The 12682-nt window shown below is 45.2% G+C and overlaps 1 protein-coding gene across 2 annotated transcripts in view; it reads right to left on the reverse strand.

The window, feature by feature from the left end:
* Positions 1–4441: 4441 nt before the first annotated feature.
* Positions 4442–12682, reverse strand: part of cntn1a (contactin 1a) — a 68074-nt gene continuing 59833 nt past the window's right edge. For both annotated transcript variants that reach the window (XM_084476771.1, XM_084476772.1), the window contains exons 17-24: positions 12642–12682; positions 11578–11648; positions 10077–10311; positions 8842–8945; positions 8374–8563; positions 7642–7757; positions 7354–7516; positions 4442–5898 (exon numbers count right to left, since the gene is read on the reverse strand). The exon at positions 12642–12682 is cut by the window's right edge and continues 109 nt beyond it. In XM_084476771.1, coding sequence (XP_084332897.1) covers positions 5822–5898; positions 7354–7516; positions 7642–7757; positions 8374–8563; positions 8842–8945; positions 10077–10311; positions 11578–11648; positions 12642–12682 — 997 coding nt within the window. In that variant the 3' untranslated portion in view covers positions 4442–5821. The remainder of the gene's footprint in view (positions 5899–7353; positions 7517–7641; positions 7758–8373; positions 8564–8841; positions 8946–10076; positions 10312–11577; positions 11649–12641) is intronic.

Raw genomic sequence — 12682 nt, forward strand, 5'->3', positions numbered from 1 at the left:
TCTCCAAAGAGAGGACCCCACCCACGAGACCTCTATGGAGGACATGTCCAAGAACTGACATCAGATCTCCTGAGACCAAAAGACCAGGTCAAAGTTCAGTTTTGAGAAACATCTCTCACCTCAACTATGGACAAAAACACACAAAAAAACAAGATGGCTCCTCTGACAGGCACTGCTGGCCTTCCCTGCCCTGCTTTGTTTTGGTCTGTGCTTTGAAGCCAGGCGACTAAGAGGGAGGGGGTGGGCCTTTTCCCCTGAATGACCAGGATGGGTGAGACTGTTATGATCTGGTTTTAACATTTATAAAAGAAATGTATAATTGGCATGTCAATGCTGTATATTACCTTAAAAGCAGTGTGCTTATTACAGGTTTGAGCGATGCTGGTGGTATTGTGATCATGATTTACAACATAATTGTAGTGAGTCATATGAAATTCGATGACATTCATATTCAGAACACACAAACGCAGTGCAAACACTGGAGGCTAAATAACAAGCCAACATAGTGTGCAGTGCAATTACTTTCCATTACTATCCATAAACGTGAGTGTCACAGATATTTCCCTCATTGAATAACATAAAACATGAACATGGAACGCAAAACCAATTATTGCATCAAGACTTGTCTAGCAGGGGTTGCGTCTGTGAAGCACCTTTCTCCCATCTCCATCTTTCAGCAATTAAGCACGAATCACAACAGTGTTGCGTGAGAGGTATTCAGACATTAATAACATAATAGCTAACAGGAATGTTAATACTTATAATTACAATGTAGGGGTGAAAAATCGAAAGGCGCCGACTGCTTCTGTCCACAACAGATACTTAGGAGATGTGAGCAGAGGTCTGAAACACTGTCGTGATGTGGATGTCCGATACACAGTCAGGTACACCCGACGTTGGTCCTACCTGGGGCGTTTCGTCTGGTTCCTCCGTCTCTTCTGCACACACTGTCCTCTCACGGGATATCCTTGTGTCACCCTGTGAAACCAGAACAGAGATGAGAGTGACTCAGAGGCGTCAATTAACTACCCAACAGAAATACTGTCTATGACTAAACTCATGTTTAGTTATATTAAATACCCTATACATAATTCCCAAATATTATGAAAGTCATATTTGAGCATGTATGTGTCATGATACAATTTGCTTACTCTGATAGAACATATATAACAAATCGTATATCTATATTTTTTGGTTTATTATAATGATAAATATTTTTGATAAAACGTATCTAGGAGTGGTTCCCCTCACCTTGTAAAACCCAATCACCTGATCTGCAATGCTGTTGATGTTCAGCATGTATTGGTGCAGTTTTTGCTGATACTTGAGTGCAGCGAGCTGTGCTTCGCCCTGTAGAGATGACACCTGGGCCAGGAGAAACTGCTCTCTTCTGCCCCACCTTAACCTCGCCATCCGGGATTCATGCTGCAAAGTTGCGCTCCTCCGTTCAATGTTATTTGCATGCACTCGAAGCGCCGCCAAACAACAGTGGTTTCCTTGAAGGGACAGTAAAAGCCCACATCCATTTCCGCAAATATAGCGATCTATCTGATCACCGTCTTGTTCAGCTTGAGAATCCATCACACCGGAGAGCGCAAAACTTGACAGATGATTTCTTCCCGGGAAAGTGTTGAGTCACTCTGCGCACATGCTTTTCTTATGTCGATCAGACAATAGCGAGGCTATGTAGTCTGTTTAAAAAAGACAACCCCAAAAAAGCTTAAACAAGTATCAAACTTGCTGTTGCTCGGTCTACCCCGGGCGGAGAGATGAAATGATACTCTGGGTAGGTTGAGCTTAATGAGCCGGCCAGAGAAAACTTTCCTCCCATGCGTACGTGAATGCGCTCACAAGCGCGCTCCGCACCGTGAAGTCACCACTGCGGTTCTACAATAGACAAATCGGCTATTGTTTTATAGTAAATAAATAAAAGCATGTTTTTTTTTAATTATATAAATATTAAAACGGATTTATTTTCTGGATTCAAACAAAGTGATCAGAAGATGCTCGCCGCTGGAGGTCGCTGTTTCTCTATATAGGTTTAGACGTAGTTCAGGTTCAGTGATATAGCCTCTCAAATGTTTCTTGTGTAAGCTCTTCAATGTTAATACAGCAAAAGGTTTTGGGGGAGCAGTCCGATCACCAATAAGCACTGGAATATAATATATACTATTATGCTTCTTATTTTTTTTTCTTATTTTTTTTTTTAAAGCTTTCCATTACGACTACATAGCCATATGTAAGTCTCACGAACACGATACTGGCTGGGCATCTCAGGTGGGCGTCATCATGTCACTGCCTATGGAAGGCAGAACGTGTTTATTGTGCGGTCTGAGAATGCGTAGGAGTCTTACATTGTCTTAAACAGTTACGTATGGGTGTAAGAAAGATTAAGGCATTTTGTAAACATTACAAACTGATTATAGAAAAAGGTTACTGTAATTTGTGTTTTTCAAGTTGTAACATGTATAGGTCTACCAGCAATTTAGTGCTGTAATAAAGTTGAAGGAGGTCACTGTAAACAGATGGACCCTGGATAACCTAGGTATTGTAAAGACGGAAATCACTTGGGGACCCCCCTTAGAGTAACACAAAACATTGTATCACTGCTAAACAACGAAAGCTAGAATCTGCACGGACATGTGGGTATAACTTGCATGCAAAGTTGACGGGAAAGACCTACTGTTCACAGGATACTGAAGCTAACAGTCCAAACGAAGCTAAACAACTTAAACTACCTCATGAAATAAAAATGGGGTTACTCACTGCAGGGCTCTTATTGAAGCCCCCCGTTGGTGGCCAGGGTCGTTTTTTGTTTTTCAGTCAAAAGCAAAAATCTAAAGTAGCAATCTGAGGATCCTTTTTCAGGCTTCAACGTTGCTCACAAATGACGTTGTGAGGCAATTACGTAATGATGTCAAAATGTGTCATAATGTAGATGAAACAGAGACTTATAAATATATAATTTGAGATGTGTTTTTTTTAATGTGTAAAAGTAATATTAACACAACAATCTGCTGCTAGGGGTGCTTTTTGAAAAATTAATTTAGGTAGTCTGAAAATGTGTTGTAGCTAGCAACAACATTTCGAAGTTGGAATAAGGGATTATGTACAAAAGCATTTCCAAGCAGCCCAATAACAAAAAACAACAGTCACATGCAAGAGTTAACTACACTTTTTTATTGTTGCTTTTAAATCCAGCCAATCTGAGTCCAGTTCTTTCTATCTCAACCATCAATAACAAGTAAAGCGCTTCAAGGGCGGTCAACAGCCAATCACACTACACCAAGACCCAGTGGTTTCATTCATTCATCCCCCAAACCAATCATTTTCCATTGAATCGCAGGATGTTTTCTTTTGAGTGAGTCATTTGACTTGGCCTCAAAGACAACTCAAAGACTCAAGGCGTGAATATGACTAGCTTTAATTAGGCAGCCAAACACACATCATCCTCATCATCTCCACGAGGACCGCCAACCCCTGGGGAGGGAATATAATCATGTATATAATGTAAAGCCATCGGAGGGTTCAGAAGAGACCAGTCAATTCCCCCTGCAAAGTATAAAAACCCACCGCTGTAGTAGTTACTAATTTTGTTTTTCCGACGTTCATGCATGATAGAATGTATGGTTCTGAGTTGCCGCTTTCTCCAAAATATGTCTTACGTTCAAGGCATTCATGCATTCGCGCAGCTGGTCGGATGCTTGGATGTTGCATGGGGGGGGCGGGCGGGGGGGCGGGAGAAAAGCACTTGGTGGTGGATGTGGATATAGTTACGATGATAAGCTTGGCTAGCGTCAGTCACACAAAACATGAATCTGTACGCGGTAGTAGTAGTAATCATAATAATCATAGTAATCATAATAAACGCAGTATTTCTTTTCTCTCCACATTTAGTTCAACCTTGGGGATGTTAGATATCTTGAAAGAAAAACCTCTCACGTTTCAGGGACTAAAAATCCCAAATAAGAAAACAAATTTGATGATGATGATATATATATATATATATATATATATATATATATATAAAATCAAATTTGTTAACAAATCAAATATATATATATATATATATATATATATATATATATATATATGAGCTGTTCAGATGGCCACTCTCATTTGGACCAACACGTGAAAAAAGCAGGGGTTGAATTATTAAAGGTGACATATTATACCACCAGGTGTGATTAGCCGTTACAAGCCTTTTTGAAAATCTGCCTCTTTTGACATCACAAGTGGGTGTATCCACCTAGATGTGTGCTGGATAGATCAGTGGACTGTAGCAAATGCTGCTCATCTATCCATCATACATCTAGGTGGAGACGCCCACTTATGATGTCAGAAGAGGCAGATTTTCAAAAAGGCTTGTAACGGCTATACCACCTGGTGGTAAAATATGTCACCTTAAAGGTTTGCACAGCGTCTAAAGGAATGGCTTGCTCGTCCGTGTTCAGTCCGTGCACAGACCGATTACGAAAAACAACAACAACAACGATGCACATAAGATTAGGAGCTAGGCAAGTTGGGTCATTAGAAAACATAAAGGAGCCATCGAAGCGGCAGACATTGCACGATTACTGAATGGGGCGTCCACCACTGTCAACGGTGACACTTGAACATAGCCATGGAGGAAAACCTAAATAATGGAACAAATACTTTACAGTGAATGAAGATGCCAACATTCTTTACAAAGCACCAGTTGGTACCATTGGTACCAAGGTCAAAATGACACAGTCTAGACAAAAGCATTTCTGAATGTACACACCTCACTGTGTAACATTTTGCCATATCAGATTGGAATTAGGGTAAGCAGGCCTACCAAGCATTTTAGATACATAGGTATACAACTATTAGATCAAGATGGCCACTGTCACAGCATTTCAGACTGGGTTCGAAACTCTTTTTCTGACACATTATCCGGTTAATTATAGGGTCCATCCATTTGCTTTACATTCAACTGTGAAATTGTTCTGCCGTCACCATTGGTTTAGAAGTGATTGAGAATCCTTTAATTTTACAACTTTACAATTTGCAATGATCTGCAATAGGAGATAAATTCAATCTAGTTTGTATCATTGCACAGATAACACCAATAGCACATTCAAATGTAAATTATTGCATATATTACATTACCATGGCTTTCTTTTTACTATGATGCTAAATGTTGTTATTTGCTTGGACTGTATCTCTGTAATGAAGGATGTGCTTGTTTCTAAAAGACAATAAAAAAAAGTAAGTATTCTGCGCTGCAGTATTATAACCACAAAGACAATTTCATAAACGTGTACACTTATCGTTCACAACTATCTACCTGTTAGCTTATAATATGGAATGCATTACCGGAGAGGCTATCCAAAACGTCAACGCATCGGAAATTCCGACAAATCACATTTATCGACATATTTTCATCTGTTTAATAAAAAAAAGAAAAAATAACTGCTTCATAACTCCGAGGGACGGCCACTCACGTTCACCATCCGTTTTAAGAGGAGATCATTGTGAAAGATAAGAGTCATCGTTTACATAAGGCATATTGAACAAGTTGACAGAACACCGTTATTGAAACTCCACCCAAGATGCTTTGTAGATAGTAAATAAGGGATGTCTTTGCCCATGTCCAATTCGTGTCAAACTTTCTTTTTTTTTTTTATCCCACAAACATATTCCGTAGCGGGTGGACAGTTGGAATATGTTTTTTTTTTTTTTTTTTTTGGCTGCAGGGTGGAACCAAAAACATTGTGGAAAGAGTTCATGTCCTCCTACGCTGTCAACATCACAGAGTCCCCTTCACAGGAAGTGAAGACATGAGGTGCCACTACATTCAAAAGTCCAGGCAGAGGAGGGCCACCAGCAGAAGGGACAGCAGGCCCAGAGACCGGGCGGCCATGACACCTTTACCTGGGGAAACAGAGGGAACATTGCTTATGTCTATTGGCATCGGAATGAGTTTTTACGTTAATATTAAACTCGTTTTAGTAAGTGAACTCTTATTTCCATTTAGTTATTTAGCAGTTGGTTTGATCCAAAGCGGCTTACATTGATTTCGGACACGGGTCATTAAAGACCAGGAGGTGGTTTCGGCAAATATCCATTCAAGCAGCCTGCAGACATCGGGGAACGAGCCCAGAATCTTCCTGCTGGGTGTCCTAGCCACTAAACTATCCTTCTCCATAAAACGAAATAAATAAACAGTAGCTTATTTGAATTTGTGCTTCAAACTAGCTGCAATAGATCAAACCTAAGCCATAAATGGTAATGTCCCCCCCCCCCCCCCCCCCATCTCTGAGGAAAACCAACCCCCCCTCCTAAACGGTCAGCCATTTGTCAAAGCCAAGTCATTTGTCACTGGCTCGCTTTTATAATCCTCTGCAGCTTAAATTCCAGAGCCAGAGATGTCAAGCTGTCAGGTGTGCCTGGGTCCAACGATAAAGGGATGAGAGAGCCCACCGGGGGGGGAGGGGGGTGGGTGCTGATCAAGATCAATTACGGAGGATTAGGACCCCCGCCCTTCCACCCATTTGACCCCCAGCGCCACATGGTCCATTGAGGGCAAAAAGGAAGATAAAGTTTTGGTCAGGATCCCGAGACTCCACAATTGTACCCTTCTCTCTCCCAACATAAGCCTTCCCAAATGTGAGGGCTTTGCCGTAGTGGCTACTGGGGTGCCTCTGACAGTAACAAATGATTCATAGCCCCCCTGTCCTCAGCTTTAAACCCACTGTAATCCTTTTGGTGAAGGGCAGGCCTGGGATAAGCAGTCACACCCGCTGCCTCGCCACTGTGGGTTTGTATTGGGGCCAGCTCCCCTCTCAAATGCTTTCCCATTGAAATCAAACATTTCAATTTGGAGTGAAGGGTATATTTCGCAACATATTATAGGATTTTTTATTCATAATTGATGAATATTGCACTGAACTCCATGAATGTAAATCCAAAATAATAATATGTGTGCTTATGTATATGGATCCAAATTGAATGATTTTAGATAGTTAGGCAAAGCTAAGGCAAAGGGAACTATCTTTGCCTTAAAGCTAGGGTAAGCAAAATTGTACAAACCCACCAGACTAAGCTCGATTTTATTTCATTTGGGCTGTAACAACAATAGAAAATAGATTCTTTCTCTTCTTTTTTTTTTGCAGAGAATTGTATTTATTGAATGCTGTCGGGACGTAAATAGACGCCAAATAGGATGAAAAATGCATCTCAAATAAATGACCCAGCTTAGCTTTAAGAAAAAAAATGCCTATCCTAAAATTAGAGCATCATGCGGTCATGTGATAATCTGCTCTCAGGTAATCACAGTGGTGACCAGATTGTCACTTATGCATGGTCCCATCTCCAGCCCATAATTACCTGCGATGCCTGTGATGTGAATCTGTGACACGGCCCCGTCCCCTCCGTCGCTGTGGGCCCGCACCTCCACCACGATGCCCTCCTTGGGCAGGGGGAGGTCTATAGAGTGCTTGATGGTCGTGTACAGGGTGGTCGTGGTCTGGCCCTGCGTTCTGTACAGGACCTATGGACACACACAGCACACACACACACACACACACACAGACACACACACAAAGTACACAGTGTGTGTGAATAACAACAAAGCACGGTTTGAGACGACAGTGGTGGGTATAAAACATGGCTCACCTTGTAGAAGTTGACGGCGGACTCGTTGAAGAGGGGCTCCACCTGCTCCCACTGGATGTTCACCTGCTGACCCTTGACCCACTTCTTCCCCGTGATCCTGGGACGTCTACTGGGAGCTGGCGGGACGAGAAACAACACAATGAGGCATAAGGCCGTGACAGAGTCAACACCAACCCCATGTTAGGGTGTAGTGCCTGAGTAAGGCAAGGTATAGTATAGCAGAGAATAATGAGGTGTAGCATAGAAGAGCATGTTAAGGTCTAGTAGAGTAGAGTTTGGCAAAGAGTATGGTAAGGAACAGTAGATTATGGTAAGGTATAGTATAACAGAATCGTGATGTATAGTGGAGTTTCGTTAGGTATAGTAGAGTAGGGTTCGGTGTAGTATAGCAGAATATCGGAAGGTATAGTAAAGTATGGTAAGGGAGAGTATAGTTGAGTATCATGAGGTATAGAGTGTGGTCAGGTATTGTATAGTATCGTGAGGTATAGTATAGTAAGGAATAGTAGAGTATCATGAGGGAGTATGGTAAGGTATCATATAGTAGAGTAGGGTAATGTTTAGTAGAGTAGAGTATGGTATGGTAAGGTATAGTATCGTGGGGTATAGTACAGTAGAGTAGAGGTACTGTATGGGATAGTGGTGTATGGCGAGGCTGATAGAGTAGAGGTCAGGTGGTGAGGTGGAACGGGTCACGTAAAGTAACGTGTAAATCACCCAAATGAAACCTACGCGCTTTCCTTGTGTATATCTCCACTGGTTGACTGGGGGGTCCGTATCCGGCCGCGTTGTACGCCCGGACCTCGATGATGTAGAGGGAGTCGGGCTTCAGCCCGTCCAGCCGGGTATGGTTCTCCCTGCTCGACACCACCGCGCTCTTGGTCTCCTGCTCACTGTCTTCCCCTTTCCTCCAGTACTTTATCTGGAACACACACAGAGGGACCCCCGTGGGAGTGGGAGGGGACAATGTCGGTGCATCGGTGTGTTTAAGGGGAGTCAGGGTGGACGTGAACGCCAACAATTTCACTTTTGTGCATTAAACATGTTTGAAACATTCTCTCTGTAAAGGCGAGGAAAGCGTTTGCAGAGAGATTTGTGAGCTACAAGCTAGCAACCGCCAGATTGGAAGTTGCACAGTGGACGTATTTATTTGAAGCGGATGAAGCAGGTTGAGGGTGCGGGGGCTACTGGCTGACCCACCTGGTATCCCTCTACGTTGTCGTGTGCGACGGGGTCCCACCCCACCACGGCGTCCGTGGCGGAGAGAGGTCGGCCCGCCACGTTGGTAGCGGACTCGCTGGGAGCTGTGGTGAGCCAAAGATAAACACATGCGGTCCATTTAGATTTTGACATTTGACCTCACGTCCTCTCAATTGTAATTTCCCATTTTTCATTCAGGGCATTTTAGCAGACACTTTTATCCACCGCACACCGGCGGCGAGGTCAACCATGCAGGGCGACTGCCAGCTCGCCGGGCGCAGTTAGTTAGGGCGAGGTGTCTTGCTCATGGACACCTCGACACTCGGCTAGGAGGAGCCGGGGGATCAAACTAGCAACGTTCAGGTTATAAGTCAACCCACTCTACTTACTAGCTAAGCTAAGCCGACCCTTTTTACCACCCATTTACTAAATACCAGTATGTGACACACAAAGATGTTTTACACATCGACAGAAATAACCGCCATTCCCATGGGCGTTACCATAACAACCCATGGTTGTGTGTTGTTGCCGAGTGTGTTGCCTCCGCCGGTGCGCGGACGTGTTATCTCCGCTAGTCTGTCAGTGGAGCTTAATAAGTGGGCTAAATGCTTTGCATCCTTGGGTGAATGATCAGCTTTCTGGTTCATGCTACAAAGATCACGCTAATCCCCCCCACCCCCTTCCCCCTCCCCTCCCCCGCCGCTGAGGGGCACGTGAGAGATAGAGCGAGAGAGCGAGGGAGGAGGGACGACAGGTCCTCCATTTACGGGTATTAAAATTCCACACGTCTACTCACACATGTACTGTGATGAAGTGCAACCGACTGCAAGGCAGAGCCCGGGCTGTGATAATAAGGTGACACTGACAGAACGAAATGGCAGAGTGTTGAAATATTACAACCCCAGAGAAGTACCTCATGGTGGTAAATCCCCCTCACCATCAACATCAACTCAAACCCGCCCCCCCTAGCTTGTACGAGCTACGAGCTACGCGCTATGAGCCACAAGCTACGAGCCACAAGCCACGCGCTACAAGCTATGAGCCACAAGCTACGAGCCACAAGCTACAAGCTACCAGCTACATGCTACCAGCTGCAAGCTATGAGCCACAAGCTACAAGCCACAAGCTACAAGCCACAAGCTACGAGCTACGAGCTATGAGCCACAAGCTACGAGCTACGAGCTACGAGCTACGAGCTACGAGCTACAAGCCCCCTGGCGGGCTGCTGCGCTTACCGTCTTGCGCGGAGTAGACCGCGGCCGGGCGACTGTAGGGGCCCTCTCCTTTGCCGTTGAAGGCTTTGACCTTCACGTCAAACTCGGTGTAGGGCGGGATGGTGGCGTCCTTGTGGGTGTAGCGCCGTTCCTGCGGGTTGGCCACCATCACCTTCCGCCACTCGGTGCCGTTGCGCGGCTTGAAGGCGATGATGTAGCCAAAGTTCTCGCCGTAGTAGTACTGCGGTTTCACGGGCTGAGAAGGGGACACGGGGGAATGTGGTCAGAGCCAGGTGACAGGGATTAGACACAAACAAAGTGGGTTCACTGCGAAAGGGTGTGATGAAATGGAGTCGAGGGAAAATTAACTGAGCATTTAAAAAAACTCATTTTAGACACTTTTGAGACTACCCCACTGATAGGCAATGTGATTGCAATTGAAATGTGCATTTTTAATTGATCAAAAGGGGGAAGGACGTTTATCGATTCGTTAAGTGGTCAATGGAAGCATACATCAATGAAAGAACCATCCTTTTCACACATCTTGAACTGAAGTCAACCTCACTCACTATTCTCCCATCTGGGATCCACTGCCTATTTTGTCTAACTGGAATCAAACTGCTTCAGTGCATCAATCTTCCCCTCGATTCAACCTGTAACATTATATCGTCTGCATCTCTTTTCATCTCTTTCATCTCTTTATGTTCCTATAGATTAAGGGATGATACTGATGATACTCCTCTAATGGCTATTTAGTGAAGTTATGAGTCTCTGCCGAGATGGAAGCCTCTCCATCTCTCTCTCCGTGCCTCATCGCCTGTGTGTGTGTGTGTGTGTGTGTGTGTTGGCACTCAGCATTTCATCATCTGACCATATGTTCAGGACAAATGTGCCTGCGTCAGCTCCTCTCTACCCTCCAAACACACTCGACCGCCAGCTGCTGCTGCTAGACTGAACCGCACCACTGCCAAGCACAGGGCAGACGGTGTGATGGAATGAGCGTTCTATCAGAGAGAAGCACAGGTCAAAGGATAACACGATCATAACGTGATCAATCAGCAGCCCATGGTGCATTTCAGCTTTGACACATCATTGTGTGTCAGCGTCTATAAAGGTGAGGCAAAGATCAAATAGTTGTTGGTCTATGTATGTATGCTTTGCTTGTTGACCCGAAAAGGTAGCGGAAATGTCTATGTTTTGTTTTGGAAAATATACATGTTAAGAACCAGCTAACATATAGGTTCATCTTAATGTGAGGACCAGCACGTCTAACCCCTGAGTACTGCTGGCTAAATCGAAATTTGCAAAGGTCAAACCAAAAGAGAGAGGGAGTGAGAGGGAGTGATGGAAAGAGAGAGGAAATAGAAAGGGAGGGAGGGAGAGGGAGTGTGTGTGGGGGGGGGGGGAGGGGGGTGGTGAGAGTGAAAGAACGATAGAGAGGTAGACAGGGAGGCGGTGGGAGAGAGGGAAAGCACGTGAGGGAGCGGCGGGAGAGGGAACGATGGAAAGTACCCCGACTCACCGTCCAAGTGATGGTCAGCTCTCCGCTGGTCCCCCCGCCCCCACTGATGTCCGAGGGCGCCACCACAGGATCTGCGACGAGACAGAAATGCACTGAAAACTCCCCAGCCCACACGGATAGAGAGAGTCCACACACACACACACACACACACACACACACACACACACACACACACACACACACACACACACACACACACACACACACACACACACACACACAAAGCCAAGCCACAGCTGGCGGTGTTGTACCCCTACACTTGGCCCCGTCACTGAAACGTGTGTAAATACAATATCTGTGAATATCTGTGACCCGAGCACTGCCAAGTGCAACACCTTCCATTCTCTCAAAGGGGGGGGGGGGAGAGAGAGAGAGAGAGAAAGGCAGAAAGAGACGGGGAGAGAGAGAGAGAGAGGGGTGGGGGGGGGGTTACGAATGCTCTCCCTGACCGTACACTAGGGCCAACATCTATGTTTACAGAGAGCCTACTGTCGGCCTGCGATTTCCATTTTGTAATCGAGTTTGGGTGTACGGTTTCACCATACGTGCTCATTTGTGGAGGTTGCTGTGGTTTTACTTTTGGCACCGCGAGTCCGAAAGGCACTGTGACATTTCTGCTGACTCAGGGCCGGCAGAAATGCCGCGATGTAGGTAGAAAAAGAGCGGGGACTTCATTAAACGGTGAAAAGCAATGGAAAGGCCAAAAAAGACGAAAGCGCTGGCCATAGGACAAAATATGAGTCAAAATGTAGTCCTTCAGCCAACGCTTTTATCCAAAAGCAACTTCCAGTGGATTCAGATGCAGGTCATTCAGTAGCAGGGAGGGGCTGAAGGGTTTTGTGCAAGACGGTCCGCAGGTGAGGCTGCGGACATTCAATCGAAGCCAGAATCCCTCCACTTCGAGTCGAAAAACACAGCTGTCCACCACGATAGACCACGGTACACTTCTCTGCTCCGCAACACAGCCAGCCAAAACACAGCCAGTCCCCGGACACTACACGATGGTACGCCATGTATACTATCGTCCCCCGGGGCGGTGCGAAAGCACCAGGTCAGGAACTCACATGATTCCAGCGTGGTGACGTTCAACAGGGGGGTGCTGGGC

Source organism: Micromesistius poutassou, assembly GCF_964030765.1.
Source record: "Micromesistius poutassou genome assembly, chromosome: 13".
NCBI classification, from domain to species: domain Eukaryota; kingdom Metazoa; phylum Chordata; class Actinopteri; order Gadiformes; family Gadidae; genus Micromesistius; species Micromesistius poutassou.